General features: G+C 51.3%; 1 protein-coding gene across 1 annotated transcript in view; it reads right to left on the minus strand.

Annotated features, from left to right (window-relative positions):
• Positions 1 to 7,545: 7,545 nt before the first annotated feature.
• The window catches only part of RBM20 (RNA binding motif protein 20), a 193,660-nt gene continuing 179,906 nt past the window's right edge, over positions 7,546 to 21,299 (minus strand). The window contains exons 12-14 of the mRNA XM_057734085.1: positions 20,664 to 20,798; positions 14,351 to 14,472; positions 7,546 to 10,496 (exon numbers count right to left, since the gene is read on the minus strand). Coding sequence (XP_057590068.1) covers positions 10,386 to 10,496; positions 14,351 to 14,472; positions 20,664 to 20,798 — 368 coding nt within the window. The 3' untranslated portion in view covers positions 7,546 to 10,385. The remainder of the gene's footprint in view (positions 10,497 to 14,350; positions 14,473 to 20,663; positions 20,799 to 21,299) is intronic.

The following is a 21,299-nucleotide window of genomic DNA, read 5'->3' on the forward strand; positions in this document are numbered from 1 at the left end:
TTGGTTAAAACAGAGGTGGGTGCACTGGGCCACAGCAAGGGGCAGGATTGGAGTGCTACCTAAGATGGGACATCCCGGGAAGGCTCCAACTGTGAGCGCTTTTCTCCAGAAGCTTCACATACATGTATACACCCATGCATGCAGGCAGGCAGGCACAAACACACGTGCACATGCACACGTGTGCTTAACAGACCGAGGCCTTTCTGTCCCGCTTCACAAAGCACCAGGAGGGAGGAAGGCAGGGTCAATATGATTGCCTGCTTTGCTGGGTTGAAGAGCCCCAGGGAGGGAGGTTAAGCTGGCTGGCTTGAGGCCAGGGCACCACAGGGGCTAGAGACCCCACTCCTCCCCCTCCCCCCCTCCCCCCAGTCCAAATAAAAACTAACTGCAAAAGGCTGGACAATGTACCTAAAGAGCAGCCTCTACTCGGTGGGAAAGAACTCTTAGCTCTGGGGAGATGTGGAGCTGGAAGGAGGAAGGGTAGGTGGGAGGGTGGCCTCTGGGGAGGAGATCATGCTTCCTTAGGACCTTGGAAAAAATAAGGAACAAGCTAGAAGAATGATCTGCTGCAGGGGATGGAATGAGGGGGCCTCACTTTGGCCACCTAGCTGAGCCCTGGTGTGTGAGTCCTCAGCTTCCGAGTTGTCCAGCAGCTGCCTGGAATCTGCCTGGGTTCTTGTGGCCGGAAAAGGACCATTGGGAGAACTTAGGAGGCCCCTGATGATGAGGGCAGAATGCAACCTGGCTGACTGGCTCCCACCTCCCTGAGCTGAATGCTTTTCCTGTGCCAGGATCAGACAAGGTGCCCAGTGTGCCCTGCCCTTCGTAGAGCTCTGGGCAGCGGGAGTATAAATAAGAAAGGGGAGAGGCTGTAGAAGTCAGGATGGAGTTGGAGAAATCAAGGGTCAACACAGGTAGAGCCCAAGTACGATATGATCTGCAAATCCCATCCCTGGACAGAGCCACCCAGGTTGGCTGCAGCCTAGGAATTGCCCAAGGCCTGCCTGGAGCTCAGAGCCTGTGGGAAAAGTCAGGAAGGATTTGGTTAGGAGGTGGACTTGTAGGACCTTAGGTAGGTGAGAAGGAGGAGCCCTGAGACTCTCCCAAACCTCAGGGGGTTGGAGCTGGGCCCAGGCTGAGCTCCTCTGCCCCTGATCTCTGTTGATTACTGGCTGCAGGGTGTGTGTGTAGCTAGGAACAGGCCAGGTTTAATTATTAACCATTTGACCAGCCTAATCAGCCTAGACCAAGGTCTGTCTCTTCCAGGGCTGTGGAAGAGAGCAACCCCACTCACTCACCCAAGTCCACAGCACTTTCAAGATGCTAAGAGAGGAGGGTGTGAGGAGCCTCCCTGGGTCTTTAGGAGGCATTGATTAGGTGTAGGCACCAGGCAGGCGGGTGTGGTTTCCAAGAGGCAGGGTGAACTGAGGCCACCCACCCAGTGTTGACACAACTGTCATAAGCAGTGCTTTCTTCCCAGCTCCGCCCGGGAAGGTCCCTGAGAACTGGGTGGGCCTGGCTAGGTGGGGAGGCAGAGTGAGGACAGATAGGTTTGGAGAGAGGATGCCCCTGGGGACCCAGAGAGGTGAAACTGGCATAGGAAGCCCATCTGTGGCTGTAGAAGGATCTGACTGTTAAAAGGCCAAGCTTTGGGCAACACAAGCAGGGTTTGGGTCACCAACTGTCAGAGCCACCTCCCAGTCCTTGGTGGGTGGGAAGCAGGAAGGAAAAGATGGATAGGCCTGAGGTGGGAGGTGGGTGCTCCCTGGCATCACTCCAAGGACACACCCTGTTTCTACAGCCAGCTGGTGCCTGGGCAGAGACCTGGGGCTCAGGCCCCTGTTGCTGCAGCCGGTGCCAGGGATGGGCAAGGGGGCTGATTACTCTTTCAACTAATAGTCACTGGTGCCTGTTCTGTGGTGGGCACAGGGCAGCAGGACATGCTCCCTGCCCTTGTAGACTCAATGGCTAATGCAGAGAAAAAACCTATAAACAGATCACAAGGCAATCTGATAAGGGCTATAAAAGAGAGGCCCCTGCGTGTGTGTACGGGGTGGGGGACCGTGTCCTGGGACACAGTGCAGGAGCAGTAACATCTGCGGGGAGAACAAAGAGGGTCAAGGAAGGCTTCATAAAAGAGGTAATGCTTACTTAGAATGAGTGTTAAAGAAAGTCATAGTTTCCAAGTGGAGAGAAAGGAGAAGGGCATCCAGGCAGTGGGAAGACCACATGCCCAACCGACCAACTGAGAAGGGGCCTGTTTGGGGACAGATGCGGCATTGAGCACGGCCGGAACACAAGCGGAGGCTGCGGGGGTGAGAAAGCAGGTGGAGATGAGGCAGGCAGTGAGCAGGCTCAGCTGATGCCAAGCTGAGGCCTCTGAGGATCGAGACCCCAGAGGCGAGGATGGCACAGGAGTCGGCCTGCCCCACAGACACACCCGTGTTTGCTCCTGAGAGGGACTTGTCCCTGCAGATGGTGGACTGCCCGCACGGGGGGTGGGAGGATGGTTACAGGATCAGATCTCCCAGCAGGCCTGTGGCACGTAGTGCTGGGGCCGTGGGAAGTGCAGGGATGGAGACGACCACCTCCCCCGTGTGACTCACCATGAGTCCCCCTCATGTCCCACTTTCCCTCCAACAACCTCAGGCAGGCACAAGGCACACATTAAGTGCAGATGGAAGATTGCGGTGGCGGGAGGTCCACATTTGCCCAAGCTTGAGTGAGTTCATTGTGGATTCGACATAGGGGCTCAAGGCCCTGAGGCCCAGCACAGGAACCGGCCCCTGAACCAGAAAGTTCTCTCCCTCCTGGCCTTGCAGAGGCAAGCAAGCGTGAGAGCTCTCCCAGGCGGGTCCTCTGCTCCCCTCCTCCCCAGGACTGCTCCTTGTCAGGCAGATTTGAGGTGGTTTCCAAGCTCAGCCTGAGGGACTCAGTGCTTCCCAGTCTGACTGGGTTCCCTCCTGGCTGAGGTTGGCCCTTTGGGGAACCCCAAAGAGTAAATACCCACGAGGTTTTCCCAGAGCCCTGACCGGCAGGGTCCCCACCTAGAGTGCTCCATTCTCAGGTGTGTGTGCTGAGCAGTCAGATGGTAGCGAACGATGACAGTGGCCTCCTTGTCTTATGGACATGGTTCCTGGAAGCTCCATCAAATAACAAGAGAAATTTGAAAAAGTTTGGGAAAAAAAAAAAAAACAACCTAAAAGACACCAACTCAAGCCAGTAAAACAGCTCACGTGGGCTAGGCAGGCATGAGCAAAGTTTGGACTGTTGGACACAGAGAGGCATCACTGTGACATCAGAAACAACTTCGCATGGACCAGGAACCATCCTAATGTCCCCTCCGGAGGGGTCTCCACTATGTTCTTCTCCAACATTGGGCTGCCAGCTACCTAAGGATATTCTCCAAGCCTCTTAGTGCCTCTGCCCACACCATATACAGTCCCAAAGGAGAATTATTCTGGAATATGGAATCGAGTAGAACATTTCTGCAGATTAACTGGCACGCTCTATTGTAACAAGGAGAGCCAAGTAAGGGAGCATGCTTCCTCTTTTTGCCTTGGCTCCCAGGAGGCTCCCAGTCACATCTCATGCTTATTCACCACCACTGCGTCAGCCCTGATGCAACCGTCTGCGACCTGGGACCCGTTGCTGCAGGGCTGCAATGCTTGCGCCTGGACACACCTCTCCTCGAGCAACAAAATACAAAGACACCATATGGGACTAAAAATAACTGCGTGCATTTGCAGTTGGGACAAATTCTGGACAAAAGATACCAGAGAGACCAAAAACCCCAACGGCCACTTTTGAAGAGCCTGGCGCAAAAGCGAGGGGTCAGAAGCAAAAGCAGGGTACTGCACACGCCCCCTGCACACACCACCACCTAAGGGGTGGGCAAGCCACCCAAGCCACCCCTCCGGCCTGACCCCTGGAGCTGCCCCTATCTGCATCCCACAGAAGAAACAAGCTCGCCCCCACTGAGGGAGGGGGCAAACGAGGGGAGCTGTAGCTCGTTCTCGCTCCCTCCCGCGGCAGCAGAGGCCCCAGTAAAGCCTTGCCTGAATTTCTTGTCTGGCCTCTAATCAATGTCTATTGATTAAGGAGGCCCAGAACCCTGGGCGGTGACACTTACCGCTCACACACTTGCCCTCTCCAGGTTTCTGCAATCCTCCCTTGAAATTTGTCTGTTAGCTTAGTCTGGTCACACGGTGACCTGTGTTGTATATTACCTCAACTCCTTGCTGTTAAGAGGTGGCAGGTAGATAAACAATGAAGTTTCACTCGGGAAAGAAGGGTTAACCGGTCTGGCCCGCATGTTGGGGCCGTGGGAAATCCCCTTCTGATCATGCCCTCATACCCCTAAATTCCCCAGAACACAAAGCAAGGTGCTTTCCTCCCCTCCCTGGAGCAGGAGCAGCCCCCCAACACTAGGCCCTCTCCCTTCTCTCCCCTCCACCCCCGGATCCAGCTTCCTGGTGAGCGGGGAATGCTGCTGAGTAGGGAGAAGGAAGAAAGGGTATTTCTTTGGCACCTTAGCCTTCCGGCCTGTTTTCCTGCGGTGCGGTGGGTGGAGGCCTTTCTTTAGCTACATTCTAAGGAGGGGAAGTGTTGTGGAGATCAGTTTCAGGAATTTAACAACCAGGATGTCAGGCATAAGCCCCTGAGTCTAGCTAAATTCGGCTCTCTGATCCTCTGCTGTTCCTGGCCGACCCACGGTCTAGAGGTTTTAGCAAGAAGCAGGGACAAGAGAAGCCCCCAGCCCTGAGACGGGCAGTAGAGAATAGTGGTTAAAAGCATGGTTTGAGAGTCACGTGGACCTGGGTTTGAATCCCAACTCTGCCACTTACTGGCTGTGTCTGTCCCTGTGCAAACCACTTTGCATCTCTGAGCCTCACTTTCCCCATCTATGAAATGGGAGAATAATGGTGCAAGCCTCTCAATGCTGTAAAGAGGCCAAGAGACAGTGTCCCTGCAGAGTACACACTGAGTGTGGCATACAGATGGACTTAGTAATCTGCTGGGCTATTACTGGTATTAGTGGTGGCTCGTGGAGCGCGGGAGAGAGAGCGTGACCCCAAGGTTCGCTGCTGGCAGGTGACATGGCCCTGGGGAACTCTGCTGCTCCCTGTGACTCCAGTCTCCCCAAAACGTCTGCTGACTGCACAGCGCTCTGCCCTGAGGGGCCAGCCTGCCACCAGGAGTCTTCTTAATAATCACAATGCTTTCAGCCATTAATGAGGATAAAGAGACCATTGGAAGACTTTTGCCTAACCACAGTCAGTACGAGTTCAACTGAAAAAATTCCCGACGCGTGCCCCAAACCCAGTCTGGTGACCGCCCCCTACCACCCCCAGCTCACTATCTCCATCTGCCATGGCCAGACTGTCTCCTCCCTCTCTGTCCCCCATCTTCAGGCCTTTTCCACGCTGGAGTCTTCCCTACCTTGAATGGTTTCCATTCACATCTGTCCTGTCCTTCCCCTGAGCAAAATAAATGTCCCTTCTATACCAGGAGCTGCAGGGGAAGTCCCCAGTTGACATCTAGGGCAGCGTGTTTCAAAGCGCAAGCATGGACTCCACCTGTACTGAATCACTCACGAGGCTTGCTAAGATGCAAATACCTCCCCCGTGACCTAGTGAGGCAGAATCTCCATGCAGGGGGCCGGGAACTTCTAGTTATAACAAGCTCCCCAGGTGATTCAGATCCACACAAAGCACAAAAATCACTGGTTTGTCTTGAGTCCTTGCTGATTGCTGGAGTCCAGCTAGCTCTAGACCTAGAAAATTCATGAAATAATTTAGCTGAAAAAAATCTAAACTCCCCATATGTTCCCAGTAGGACCACACAGGAGATCTGGATTCCGTTCTTACCTTACACCAATAAGCTGTGTTGCCTTAAGCGAGTCACTTCCCCTCTCTGGGCCTCAGTTTTCTCATCTGTAAAAGGAAGGGCCAAGACTTGGGGGTCTCTGGGGCCATTCTGCTCTAACATGTTTGGGAATCCACTTGGGAGTGGCTGCTTTGTAGGACTGCTATGGTGGGAAAGGAGAATGGGGAGCTATTGAGCCCGTATGTCCCGTCACTGCCTCGGTGGACAACCAACAGTTGCTGTTGATGTCAGAGGGGCACAGAGAGCTCGGGCCAGGTGGGCCAAGGTCAGTATCTAGGTGGCCTGACCTGTGGGGGCTGTGAGGAGCAACAGGAGCGTCTGGACCATGGCAGAGTCTGGCTGGGGCAGTCTGGTGCTGATCCCTGGGGACAGGAGGGAGCCTGGAGAGTGGGTCTGAACGTCAGGGATCCGGCTCAGTAGACTGGCTCAGAACCAAGCTCTCGGGCCCTGAAAACACGAAAGCACAAATGGGAGTCCCCAGGCATGGCAGGGAACTGCAACTCAGGGGGCTCCATTGCACAGCTCCAGGGGGCCCATCTTCCAGGATACAGTGTGCGTGGTGCCCCCTAGAGTTGTGACACGTGAGGGACGTGCTGGGACTAGGCACCAGGGGCACCGCCCCCGATCCTGGATCCTGAACTTGGGGCAAAGGACGAGCTCCAGGCCCACCCGCGGCCTCGGCCCGCTGGGGCGCAGCCAGCACTTGCAGGGAAGGATGTTTCTCCACCCCTCCTGGTTGGTAACTGGAGGGCTGAGCTCAGCCCTGGATAGCCACAATAGGCGGGGCGGGGCAGCAGCAGGCTTGATGGGAACCTTCCTCAGATCTACAGCTCTGCTCCCGGTAATTACAGGCAGCCCCACTCACTGTGGCCTCTGGGACCAGACTGCCCAGCCCCTCCCCATTGACTCAGGAGCACTGCCAATAGGAGGGGAGGGCCCAGAGAGGGTTCCAGGCCATTCAAAGGACTTGCTCACTGGTCCCAAGAGATTGGCATTGTTTTGCTAGAAGAATTGGTTGAGAAAGGGCTTAAGAACTGCTGAAATTTAGAGGGCTGTTGTCCTGAGCACAGACTCCCAAAACAAAAAAGATTCAGGACTGTGCAGCATAGCAAGTGCTTTCACCAAGCAATTATCTTAACCCTGAAACAACTGTGGAGGTGATTAATACCTTTACCCACCCTTATGTCCAAGGAAGCAGGACTTCAGAAGCCACAAGGCTAACAAGTGCCCAAGTTGGGCACCAACCACCTCACAGGGGTGGAACCTCCAGAAACGGCCTGACCCTGGTGCAGGACCACAGAGTTTGGCCACTAGAAGACCCAAGAGCACTAGGTAGTAGGGCCAGGGGGTTATAAGAGGCGAAGAGATTTTTCTATCTGACCCTTCAAAAGGAACAGCAGCTCCCCACTTTCTGGGATTCAGCACTTCTGGAGGTTGACCCCTGAGAAGCTCTGACCTCCCAGAGGCCCGAGTGGAAGCTCTTCAGAAACAGTCTAGATTCAAAGACAGACCAAATCCCAACCTCTGTGCTTGGTGAGCATCTCTCAGTCAAATGCTGAGGGAACCCTGTGTGACAGACAGCTACCCACGCACGAGCTTTCAAATTCTCTTTATTAAAAATCTTTTATTTTTCCTTTTGTAAAAACACTTTCGGTCAATTATACAGATTAGGAAAAGTGGTGACGATTTATAGGATACTCAACAAAGTCCAATACTTTACAAGTTCAAACTTAAATGAACTAATGTTTTTTCTTTTTCTCACAAGCTCAAAAATCAAACTCTGGTCCAGTTCAAGTATAATCTAAGAGATCACAGCCTCAGACTGTCAAGGGAAACCCTGATACAAAACAGTGCTGCTCACACCAACATCAAATTTGCCAGATTCCTCGGGAATACTCTGGATACACTTTATTTCAGGTGTTTACAATAAAGAGAAAGTACACGGGCCTTTTGTTATATTAACCAAGGGTACGAATAAATTTGTTGCTCAAGGTAGCAGCTGCTCTTGAACAACCTTTTCGGGGAGACATTTTGAAATGGTTAACAAACACTGAAGAAAAGCTTTAAAAAAAAAAATCAATATTTTCTTGGTTGCTTTTAATACTGCATTGTGTCTGACACACGTAGGAATAAAAAGTGCAAATTATAGAGTGGGTGAAACTGCCAATGGAATTGTATAAAAATAAATAAAAATAAATATATATATATACACACAAATATAGGATCTTAGATGATTTTTTAAACTAAAGGTTCTGATTGAATGCAAAGAGCCTCTTCTCCCTCCTTCTCAGGGCCATTCTCCAGCTTTAAAATATGGGGAAGGTCAGTCTATCGGCAAGGAAGCCATTACATTACTAGGGAATACAGCTGTTTGAACAGCCATCCAGATTTCCATGGAAACGCTGCACTTGGGAGGATGAGCTGGCAGGGTCAGCTTCCACTATGCTGAGAGAAAAGTCTGCCAGCCTCTCTGAAAATATAGTTTTAGCCTTTAGATTTTTCCCAGCAAGGTTCATTAAGGAGGCCAGAGAGCTGGCCCCTGACTTCCCACCAGTGGGAAGAAAGACACACGGGGTCAAAGGTTTCCAAAAAATGGAGGAGGCTGGTTTCCAGAACACCAGGTTAAAAAACAGAGGAGTCAGCCAGGGGACCAGGTCTGGGCTGAGTCACCATTTTCAAACTCCACTCTCTTTGAGACACTCACCTTTCTGAGGCCCCCAGCTGCCTGATGCCAAGTTCAAGTTTCCCGCTGCCTCCAGCCTCTCCCTACACCTGTCCAAGCTGGTCTATTTGCCGCTGGTGCTTTCCTGAACCCTTCTCTCTCATGGGGCCCCAATGGGTCTCTCCTTGCTGGTGACCACTTGCCCCAAGGTTTACACGTGATCCTCTTATGTTCTATTTTCCTTCCCTCCTGCGCCTCAGTTTCCTCACTGATAAAATATCGGTGTTGAACTCAGATAATCGCTGTACCCTTCTGCCTTTAGTGTGGAGGACAGAATGTGCAGTACAGTCTTATCTACCATAAAAAGAAAAAAGCAAAAAATTAAAATAAAACAAACAATCTCGACCTAGTCTACCTGTCTGGTTAGGAATAGAACTAACAGGAACTGTCTTTCAGGGTTTGAGCCAGGTTGGCCGCCTCCGAGCGAGTGTCTCAGCTTGAGGAAGCAGTGCCAGGCTCCCCTCTGACCTTCTCAAGGGCTTCTCCAGGGCTGCAGCCGAGTCCCATTTCCCCTAGCACCTTTTCCCAAACCGTTCCAGTGGACATCCCACTAGAGCCCCGCAGCCTGAACTGTCCGGGGCCCGAGGCACTGACCTTCAGTATCCACAGCTGTGTGGGAAGGAACTCTGTGCTTCATAACATTTAATATCAAAGTCTGAACAGGGGGTCAACTCTGAGATACGCTTGACCTTCTGCCCAATTGGAAAGGGTCCACCTTCCCAGGTCCACAGCTGGCAACTCTCAAATGCTCCTCAGTCCTGCAGGCTTCTCTCTCCTTAGCTTCCCCTGCCTCTAAGAGACCACTTAAAAGCCATCCCACTGTGAGGCTGCTGGAGCCCAGAGTGCAGGCACCAAAGGGCAAGTCAAGGATGGATGCCATTTCCTTGTTTTGGGGTTTCTCAAGCCAACCATGCAAGGCTGGGAGGCCAACCTTCAATCGAGGTCCTGACCAATGGCTGTTTTAGCTCAAGGGGGAAGATGCTTCTGTTTTCATTTTAAATTCAAAGTGAATCGAGAGCAAATTCAATGTCCAGAGTAGAACAAACCTTGGCATCTTCTGAAATCAAGAGAATGGAAATACATTCAGGGGGAACTTCTCAGAGCTTCTAAAATGAAGGGCTCTTTTCCTCCTTAAATTTTATTTTAAGGCATGAATCTGGTGGCCTTCTAGAACAATGGAGAGGGTGAAAGAGTTATGAAAATCAGGGCTTTTCAAAAAGGTGGTCCAGATGAAGGAACTCCCAGCTTCTGCCCACTGACTATCTAGGGTGCACCCCTCCAGCACTGCAGGACCCAACTCAGCTCTCCTGACACAGGACTCCAGGCAGAGAAACTGCTCCAGGTTCACTGATGTGGTTCTTGACCCAGGAGATTCCGTGAGATCTTTTTTTTGAAAAACTCAACCTGGCTTGACCTGTCCTATCCCAACGAGAATCTGAACACTGTGAAAATCCCTGAGAAGTTGGATTTTATAAAATGACCCTGGGCACAGGAGGGAGAGAGGGACGGAGAGGAAGAGAGAAACTAATCGAAAGATCACTTGAAGGAAACAAGAGCCGACAGGGAGAGAGTGGGCAGCCCTCAGCAGACTGGACACAGTGGGGTGAGGCTCTGGGAGACGCTCCAGGAGCCTTTCGCGAGTCTCTGAGGACAAACCCAGGTGAAGTGGCCTGCCTGGTCTTCCTTCCTCTCCGGCCTGAGTTCCTGTCCAGGAGGGCAGGAAGGCCCCACCTCTGAGGCCCTCCTCTCCCCGCTTCCAGCAGCGACAGGGATGTCAAAGCTTTTTCCTTTCAAAGTGCGGCACGATTCCGCCGTCCTCGGGCCTCAGGCTGCCTGCCCCCTCGGTCTCCTTCAGGCCCTCCTCGGCCAGCTGGGACAAGTACTTCTGTGGCGGGAAGAGGGACAAAGGGAGAGAGGAAGAGACACAGTGGTGAGCTGGTGGGAGAGAGGGGGTGTGTGCCTCGACCCCCTCTCCTGTCATCTTGCCCCGTGGGTGGGACCCGCTTTTCTCCCTCCCCAAATCCTTCCAGGGCTCCAGGACCCACGCTAAGCGATCAGCTCCACCCTCTTTATGTTCGTTTACAAATGACTCGTCGAGAAGATAGAAAGTACAGATCCTAACAACAGCAAACACATGCATAGCCCTCATCGCGGAACAAGCGCTGTTCTAACTACTTTTCTCCTATAAACTCATTTAATCCTCACAACTCTACATGTTTTCCAGAAGGATTCTAGTATCCCGGCAGCACATCCATGTGTAAAAAGCAGAGGGAGGAGAGGAAGGCTGGAAGGGTGGGGAGGGGAGCAGTTCTGTCCTACAAGCGATTGTGAAAGATAAAACCGCAGCCTGACACTTGAGACTCTGCAGGCAGGCTGGCAGGCTCAGTGCCTCAGAGATTCCACGGTGGGGGGCTGCCTCTGCCCCACCCCAGAGCACTCACTGCTCCCCCTGGCCCCCAGCCCAGCTCGCAGAGTCTGGAGCCTGTCGGGCTGCTCCTGGGATTCTGGATTCACCGCAGCGAGAGGGAACCAGAAAACGCCTGAGGCCCCAGCTGCGTATCTTCTGATGGCTGGGATAGTCAAGGGCAGTGCAGAGGGCCCTGGATTAAGAGTCAGCAAGGTTAAGTCCCCCACAGCAGTCAAGTGTGTGGGCTCTGCCATCAGATGACCTGGGTTCAAATGCTAGACCTCAACAGGCAAGTTCCCCAATATCTTCGACGTCTGTAAAGTGTGAGTAATACAGTAACTACTGCATAAGGTTGCTGTGAGGTCCAAGAGAGGTACCATAAAGTGTTAAGCACACAGCCTGTCACAGAATAAACACTCGGCAGTGTTGCCCTTTATCATTAGCGGTACCAGCTGTCTGATCTGGGGAAAGTTACTCATCTTCTCCCAGCCTCAGACCCTAAACTGTTAAATGGGAGAGATGGTATCTTCCTCCTTCCTCCTCCAGGGGTGATTCTCAGGGTCAGAAAAGATGATGTACCTGAGGCGACGGGACCCACCTGCTCTCTCTCGGAGAGACTGTGGTTGGCTTTGAGAGGTGGGTGAGCCTGACGGGGAGACGGGCAGACCGTGGATCCCTGCGGGCCAGGCAGCTGATGGAGGGCTGGGTTTCTCCTCTGCCTCATCTCAGGGAAGGCGGGGTGGGTGGGTGTACCGCTAATGGAACCCGGAGCCAAGCAGGCGTCTAGTTTTCCCATCCAGTACCTACTCCACCTGCTGTTCCAATCACTCAGGTGGGTTCTCAGAGCACGACCAGCAGTGGGCACAGCCAGGATTGCAGAGAGAAAATGAAGGTTCCTTCTACCCTGCCTCAAAGGACAATCCCTGACCCCCACCTCAAGGCCTCCTGGGGATGCTAGGTTTACAAGTTGCCTGACTTTGGTGTCAGCCAGCACCTGCTACTTGGGTATGAATTCCTCCCTTTCACACGTGTAACATGGAGTGGGGTGGAGTCGGTGCATCTGTGTGGATGGACATTCTGTCAAGGCCACTGGCAGAAACCCTATCTGGGAAGCCTGCGATGGAGGCTCCCAGCTCCCTGACAGGTGCGCCAGGGAAACCTGAACTGCGGTTGGTGGGTGTAAGGGGCTTAGCCAGTGACTGGACCTGAGATGCCTGGGACCACAGGAATGGCCCTGGCCTGCCGTGGGGAGGTGAGCCTGCCTGGGGTGTGGCCCAGAGGCCCAGAACACAGTGCAGTCCATTGCCCTGCAAAAAATACAGGGTTTAGAATTCAAAAATATGGCATTTAGAATTCAAGGCCCTGGCAAGTCTGCACTGCACTCTTCCTACCTTCCTGGGTGACCTTGATCTGTGTGTCTCCTTGGGGGCTACACAGTCCAGCTGAGAATGCTGAATGAGATCAAAGGTTCTCATGCTGAAGTAGCATAATCTGCTGGAAAGACTTTTTAAAATGCAGATTCTTAAGCCCCTCTCTAGAGAGACTGAATAAGCAAGTACAGGGCAGGTCCAGGGAGCTACATTGTAAAAAGATTCCAGCTGGTATGAAGACCAAGGTTTGGGACAATCAGGACCGGGTAATCTTCAAGACCCCATCCAGCCCTGCCAGCCTATAGGGTTCATCTCGTTGGGGGTGGGGGATGATGATGTCTTTAGGGTACATGGCTGCCCTCAGCGAGCTCCGGGTACCCCCACATGAACCCTTGGCCAGGCCAAGTCACTGCCCCTCCCCAGGAGAGGCCAGGACCTAGGCCCCAGGCCCTGTGGCTTCCTCAGTGATAGAACAGCTGCTTTCCGGCGGGAAATCAAGAGGCTTAAATGACCTGAGTTTGGGCATAGCCAATGACAGTCCCTTGTAGATGGTGACCCAAGCCATGACATGGGTCTCAGTTTGCAAAGACCAGCTTAGTACAATGAAAAGAGGAAAGTGATTAAGAATCAGGCAAACTGGTCCAGGCCTGTTAACACACCATGTCCATGGCCTTGGACTAATCCAAGCCTTGGACAAAACCTTGGCTTCTCCGGGCCTGTTTCCTCAATTATAAAACAAGAGAGCTGGCCCACAGCTGAGTTTTCTTAACTAGGGGTAAACATTCAAATCATTCGGAGAACTTCCTCAAATTACATATTACTAAGTCCCTCCCAAATTCTACTGAACACCTGGCCTAAGTAGTATAAATACTTTTGAAACACTGTCCAGGGGATTTTGGTTCACATCCCTGGTTAAGAACCACCAGAGCAGCCATTCTCTAACAATTAAACTGACAGTAATACCTCTCTGGAATTAGGGCACACTGCTACCACAAGAGTCTTCCAGTGTCAAGGCCTTGTGCCTCAAAAAAGGAGTCTGATTCCCTGTAGTAAAAACAGGAGGTGCCTTGATATACTTACCCCTGAGCAACTGATCATTATATTACTAATCCCCAGCTTATATCAGAAGTTATATGAAAATCACATTCTAATATGCTATATATTATTCAGGTATACATATAGGATATATTGCTGTATCTCACTGATTTTAAGAAGTGCTTTTTCCACACATTAACAGTTCTGAAATTGAGATTTTTACTGTTGATGCAGTCTCACCATTTAATTTGTAACATTTTTTCCTTGTTGGTATCAAAAAATAGTGGTGTGTCTTACAACTGATGGCACCTTAGAGTGGATGAAATATGGTACACAGAGTGTTTTTAATATGTCATGGTTAATATACTATGAAACGTACTTATTTTATTTTTGCTAACCTCCTATGCTAGAATGGAAGGTCCATGAGGTAGGGATTACTGTCTGCTTTTTTTGTTGTTGTCTACCCAGTGCCTAGAATAGTGTCTGGTCCATGGTATGCCTGTGATAATAGCTGCAGTATGGCTGGATGCTTCAACAGAACATAATAGTGAGTTTTATTCTAGCAAACATGGATAGTGCACAGAGGAAGAGAAACACAGAGAAATATCTGCATCTGGAACATCCAGATGAAAAGGGATCAGTCCCAACCAGGGACCAGGTGAACACTAACCAGTCATTCAGCCTAGAGGGAGAGAGATTTACAAAAAAACCCAACCCAAATATAGAGTGTTTTCTACCAAGGTGGAGACAGATGCTCTGAGAGCACACGGGAAGCAGCAACCATGTGGAGCTGCCTCGTGGAGTCAGGATAAGAGAACAGGAGGAGTTTTCCATGTGATGGAAGGAGACAGAAACCACAGAAACTGAGACCAGGGAGCTCCCCCACCCCCCGCCCCCAGGAGCTAGGCAAGGAAGGCCGATGGTTACCTGTAAGTTCCGGTAGTGGACAGCACTGCGACAGTGGCTCACCTTGGCCATCTCCTCGCTCGTGTAGAACAGCCCACACAGCTTGCAATAAAAGCCGGTCCTGGGCACCACGAACTCTACCCCTGCAGAAGGATTGGGGATGGACAGGTAGGCAATTAGGAAGGTGGAAGGAGACCCCCGGGGTCCAGACAGCAGTCAGGTGGCAGTGGGAGAAATGCACGCCAGCCCTCGTTTACTGTTGCCTTTGGATGGTTACCCAGCTTCTCTAGAGCTCAGTTTCCTCATTTGCAAAACAGGCTCGAAGAAAATAGCATCCACTTCATTCACAGGAGGCTGTGAATGTGAGGGAGGTACTCCCTGAAGAGTGATGGAGTGCTTAGCAATTATACGCTCTGCAACTGCCTCTGGGAAGTAGGTCTAGGCTCTACTACAATCAGCCTGCTTCCAAGGAAAGGAGGAGGAAAGAGGTTTCTTACATTTCACTGGGTGGATTTCATTTCTCCACACTCTGCCCCTCTCCGCAGCTGTTGTGGCCAGGATTCTGGAAGAATGCTCCCATTTTTGTTTGCTTATTTTAGAATTATGTTCATTAAAGAAATTTTAAAGATAAAAGTGAGGAAAAATCACCCAGAGTCTTTCCACTCGAAATATTTTCTTCCACACTATCTATATAGACAGCCTTTTTGGGGGGAGGGGAGTGTTTTTAATCATACCCTAAATGTAACTCTGTCTCCTCTCTTTTTCACGTGATGATCTCTCATAAACATTTTCCCATCTTTCTCCAATCTTTCATATGAACCCGAAATTAGTAGCATTTTATTTATGACTCATGAAATAAAAGTCCCAGGATTCTGGGAGGCCTTTTGATTCTGAGGCAAGGAAATAGTAGCCTAACAGCCAGAGAAGTGACAGTGTCACAGCCCAGGGGACTCATCCGCGAAGTGGGACGGTGGCTGCTTCAGCCTCCGCCACGGTGTTTGGAGGCTCTTGAAGACAGTCAGCAGAGTGGAAAGAGCCCAGGTCTGAGAAGGCGCGGACCGCACGCCAGGATCCGTGTAGCCTGGGGAGAGCCGGCTCCACCCCTCACGGGCCTCAGTTTCCTCAGGCACCTGATTGTGAAGCACCGGCGGAAGAGCAGAGTGTGGGGGCCGGGAAGAGCAGGACCCACCGTGGAGCTAAAGGGCGGCTGAGAGGCTGGCCACGTGGGACGCCCAGATCCCGCCTTCAGACGGGGCTGTCCCTGCGCACTGACACACTTCAGCTGCGCTTGGCTGCTGCCCATCTGGTCCGTTCCGCGGGGGGTGGGGGATGGGCAGAGAACTGGCCCCGCTGGGTGGCAGGGAGCGCGGGGCAAGGAGCGGCACAGCAGCACCAGAGAAGCCTCCTGCAGAGAGGGGGCAGGCCAGGTCTCTGCCAGGCTGCCGCGTGTGACCACGAGTCCGGGCCTCCCTGCATTTTGCTTTTCCCGCCTCCTGGCACACACAGCTAAGGGCACAGGAGACCCTGTCATTGAGGAGCAGCTTAGACTTGTAATTACAACTTTTTTTTTTTTTCCATTTCAAAAAAGCCACTTATCAGTGTGGAGGGGCAGGCCTGGAGGGAGGAGGGAGCCTGGGAGGGCTGCCCGCTGGCTGCCTTGACTGATGGCTGCTGGCTCCTCTGTGGTCTGGGGCCTGGGCGGCCTCAGCCGGTTCTAACCGCCACACAGCACGCCCGCGGCCGTGCCCTCAGCAGTCTCCGGCGGTCCCGGGGTGCGGGGCCCAGCTGCCCAGGGGCAGGCCGCCTGTCCTTCCCCTCACTCCATGCTCCCACCCGCACTGCAAACGATGGGAAAGCGCAGGCTTCGCCTGTGGGTGGCCGGCCCGGCCCTCCACCTCCCCCAGGCCCTGGCTCCCGGCTGTGGCTGGCAAATGAGCCTTAGGCAAGGCCCGCCTTTGTCCTCTGTTCCTGCAAAATACTTCTCCCCTTTGCTGCTGCTCTACGGGGAGCAGAGGCCCACACGAGACAAGAGAAGGGCAACCAGAAAAGCAGAAGCACCACCCGAGGCCCGGTGGAGCCGACGCAGGCCTGTCATCGGAGCCTCCCCCTGTGTTCCGTCCCAGACCCTGCAGGACTGGCCAATTGGGTAAAACCAGGAAAGAAGCCTTGGGGTTGTCACTGCAGACCCTGCTGAGGCCTCCAGAATCTCCCAGGTTTCCCAAGAGGTCTTCCAGCCCCTGTCCTTGGTCCCCAAAAGAAAGGTACAGCTGCCTCAGAAGCCACCACAGAGCAAGAAGCAGGGCCTGAGCGGGCAGCTGTGGCCCCTTTCCACCCCAGCAGCACGGCTACCATCTGCAGTGTTCGGGGTGAAGTTTCACTTGAACAAAGGCTTCCACTGAAGAAAAAAAAAAAAAGCTTGGAAGCCACGGTATACTGGAGAGAAAACGGAATATGGAATACAGTCAGACAGACGTAGCTCTTTCACTCACACTGTATGACCTCAGGTATGTTATTTAAGCTCGCTGAGATCAGGTTCCTTATCTGTGAAACAGGAATCATAATACCACAAATGGTGATGAGGAAGCACCTATCATTTTGCCTGGTGCTCAAAAAATATTAAGTTTGCAGACACGTGTTAAACCTTTCTGCACAGGGGCCTTCTGGCCCTCTGGCCTTTTACCAGAGTCTCCTGGAGAACCCAGACGCCACAGAGGGGCAGTAACTCTCTTCCCTGCCTCTGCCGGCCTCCGGGGCTAGTCGGGCCATACCAGGTGGTCAGAGACAGTGCTGAGGAAGCAGAAGCCGGGCAGGATCCCCAAACGCCTGGCAACTCCCCCCTGAGTCACCGGGAGTTGCCCAGGCACTGGGATGCCAACGCTGCCTTGGGACGCTTTGGGAATGCAAGGGCCCGGGGAAGTGGCAGGGTCAGGAAAAAACTGCCACAGCCCCAGTGAGTTACGGAGCAACCTTGTCCTCCCATTTTTCCATCTCTATTAAGTACAATAATTAAAGCTACATCTGCCTTCTAATAATAGCTCCTGGCACAGGTAATTACAGCTCTGTCATCCCAGCAAAGCCTGGGATGGGTGGAGGGGGAGCTTGCATTTCGCAGGCATTGCCTTTTGGTTCTGGGAAGAGCAGGCCTTGTAGGGCTCACGCTGGCTGGGGGCCACCCAGAGCTGGTCCAAAACGCATGGGGGTGCCTTTCCCCACCCCCATGTCCAGCCCAGCCCCTGAGCAGCGGGACTTTGCCCTCCTCTCCTCCTCATTCCACCTCCCTGCTCTCCACAGGGACCAAGCCTGATTTGTCCCCACCGCTACCCAGAAGTCTCTCTGCAGTAGGGACAGACCCTGGTGGGGGAAGGGTTATGCGGCCCCAGTGAGAAGAAGCACAGTAGGTCTCAATAACTGTTTCATAAATGAATAATCACAACAGACAACCTGTATTAAGTACCTCCTACTGGAAGACACTGAGACCTTACCAGTACTCCTTCATCTAATCCTCAAAACAACCCTACGTGGTAGGCGTCTATTACCAGTGCTGATGTATAGGTGAAGAAAGCCAGGGGAAGAGGTTAAATAAGCAGCTCTCTGTCCCCCAGCCAGCTGGGATTTGAACCCAGGGAGTCAGATTCCATGGTCTGTGCTCTTAACCACTGCACCCAATTGCCTTTCCTTCCTGAACTATGCTGCCTGAGCAATGGGAGGGCAGACTGGTCTCTGATTAGGAATCCTCAGTTCTGACCTGAGCTTGCTGTGTGATCTCGGGTAAGTCTCTGGGCTTCAGTTTCCTCACCTGTCAAATGCAGAAAATAGTACCTTACGCCCCTACCCCCCACTGAGATGAGTGAGACAATAGGTCTCACAGCTAACAGGAGACTATAATTGAGCATAAAAGGACAATCTGTAATAGCCCCAAACCAGAAACACCCAAATGCCCATCAACAGCTGAATGAATAAACAAAATGTGATCTACCCATAACCACGATGCAATACTCCTCAACGATAAACAGAAACTGACTACCCATACACCCAACAATTTGGATGCATCTCAGAATAATTACTGAGTGAAATAAACCAGGCAACAAGAGTACGTACTGTATGACTCCCTTTATATAAAGTTCTAGACTACAAACTAATATGTAGTGGCAGGAAGGAGGGCAGGAGTCACCTGGGGATTGAGGCTGGGAGAGAGGGGGGATTACAAAGGAGTATCAGGAAATATGGGGGGTGAGGAACATGTTCACTATCTTGGTTGTGGCGATGGTCTCACAGGTCAAAATTCATCAAACTGTGTGCTTTACATGCACTTCATTAACGTCAATGATACCTCAACAGAGCTGTGTTTTTAAAAACTAAAGTGAGCTACCATTTTCCTCCTAACAGGGGGGTAAAGATTAAAAACTGATAAGACCCAAAGTTGGCAAGGATGTGCAGAGTGTGTACTCTCACTCGAGGCAGCACTGAAAACTGGTATAATCTTTCAGGAGAACAATTTAGTGGCAATTATGAAAAACTGAAATGTAAATATATATGTGCATCCAACCTCCCCCAGCTAGGACACTACCCTACAGAGTCACTGGTTCACACACAAGGGTGACATTGTGCTTGGAAGGCAGTAGAGCACAGAGGCAGCATGGCGCTGGGAGTCAAAGTGCTGGGGTTTGAATCCTGACTCCAGTCTGGGCTGTTCATTAGCTCTGTAACCCTGCATCTCATTTCTTATCTGTAAAATAGGGATAAAAATATTATCTATCTCACAGATGTTTTGAGAGTTAAATGAGATAAACACTAGAAATGGTGCCTGCATGGTAAATGATAAAAAAAAAAAAAAAAGCCCAACTATTTTAGCATTTTAATAATGGAAAAAAAATTGAAAACATCCTAAATGTTCACCAGTTGAGGAATGGACTGGTAATGTATGGTACGGCTTCTAAGATGGAATATTTGCAGTGGTTAAGAAGCACGCATTCTCTATGTACTGATGTGAAGACATCTCTAAGACCCACTGTTAAGTTATAAAGTCAAATTGCACAACATTATGTGTATAGTTTGATCCTATTTTTGTGGGAGAAAAACTATCCGTGGGTCTGACAGTGGCTACCTCTGGAGAGGGGAAGAGAACTGGAGGGAAGAGATACAACATTTAATGTTTACTTTATGTGGTCTTTAAAATTTGTTATAATAAACGTTCCCACTTTTTATAGTAAAAATAAAATGTGAATTATAAGGTAGCAGAATTTATTCTTAGTTTGTGCTTGTGTGTGTCATACAGATTCCAGGTTCCTGGATGCCAAGAGATGTGTGTTCCATTTCACAATTCCCCCCCGAGTGCCGCGCACAGAGCCATGTTACCAGGAAGGGCTGCTGACTGAGTGAATGTATAAATGAACGGTCTGGCACCTTTTTCCTGAAAGGCAGCCTCTGCAACTCTTTTCCAGTGTTAAAATACCCAGGGCTTTCTTGCAGTCCTCTTAGTTCATTCTAAGGTCAGAACGTATTTCCTTTTTTAGTTTTCGTCCTGGGGCATGCTGGATGCTATGCAGTAAATTCATCCTCTTTTTTTAAAAAAAAAAGGAAGCTTGCTCTTCGAATCTGACTACATGACACACTTGGAGGACAGAAACAGTAAGAAATTTTTAAAAGCAGGTGAAAAGGAAAAAAGGAAGCTTGATGCAAGGCGCGAGCCACCATGTTGACTAGCCCCTCTGGGGCTAACTGGCTTGTTAGTAAAGGACTTGCAGTGACTGGAAAAAAAAACAAAACACATTGCTGGGTAGGACTTGTTTGAGGACATGCAGTCACCCAGCGTGGGAAGGACAGGGGCTCAGGTCGCTGTTCAGTGCTCCTCTATCAACTATACAGGGTCTGCCCCAAACGCAGTCTATGCAGCACTGTTGCCCCAAAGAAGCTGGTCTCTCAAAGAGAAAAAAATGCAGTGTTGTTTTGACAAGGGCTGGGGCCAGGAGGGCAGGGAAGACGTTAGCAGAAGACATGCATTTCTGTTGACTTTGTGGTGGCCACTGGCCTCTGCTCCCCTGGCTGAATAAAGGCTGTGTGGTCAGGAATAAAGCATTTCCTGACGGGGAAAGCAAGTCCCTGCTCGGGCTACCAGGGGAGTGCCGTTCAAAGTCTGGCCCCGAGAGGTATCTGCTCTCCTAAGGGAGACTGAAATTGCAAGAAACTTGAAAGCAGCACGCAAATCTAGGCGATTGCCTCAGACGTGAAAAACAACAACAAAATGACAAAAAGCCCTCTCAAGCTCTTAAATGTTATTACAGAAATATCGTTTCCTGCAGCTGAATTCTCAGGAAGGACTGTGTATTTCACCCACCTAGAGGAATGCTAAGTTCACTGAACACATCCTCTGGTTCCCAGGAAGGCAAAGAAAGGGGCTGTTTCAGCTCCACTTCAGCGTATTCTGGTGACCTCACATCCAGAGATTTCATTTCCATGTACCTGGAGTTATCTGCAAAACACGAGCCGGGGCAAAAGGGTAATGAAGCACAACAGGCCTCAAAGAATCCCTGCAATTCTGCTCCTTGCACTGCGTGATGGGAAATGGTCCCCTGGGCTGCTGAATAGCATGAGACTCGGGCCAGGGCTGCTAATTAGAACCAAAGTGCTATAATAAAGAGCTTTTTCCACGGCCAAAAGAATGCCACACACAAGAAAACTTGGCAAATCTTTGCATTGGGATCGTGGGGGATGGGCTGCCGATGCCTTCAGTGGGGATGATCCACCCCCGTGGCCCCCGGTTCAGTATCACTCCATCTCTGCAGGCAGAAGAATGATCGAAGTGCAGAAATTGTGCTGACGTCCACAGGAGCACTGAGGCGGACAGAAAAGTCAATGCCATTCTCACCCCAAGCCTGTCGAGCAGTGTTATTAAATACGAAGTCCAAACACTGGTCAAGCTAATAAGCTATTAACACCAGTGCATGTCGAGACCTATGCCGCAAAATACAAG

Source organism: Hippopotamus amphibius, chromosome 5 (genome assembly GCF_030028045.1).
Source record: "Hippopotamus amphibius kiboko isolate mHipAmp2 chromosome 5, mHipAmp2.hap2, whole genome shotgun sequence".
Taxonomy (NCBI): domain Eukaryota; kingdom Metazoa; phylum Chordata; class Mammalia; order Artiodactyla; family Hippopotamidae; genus Hippopotamus; species Hippopotamus amphibius.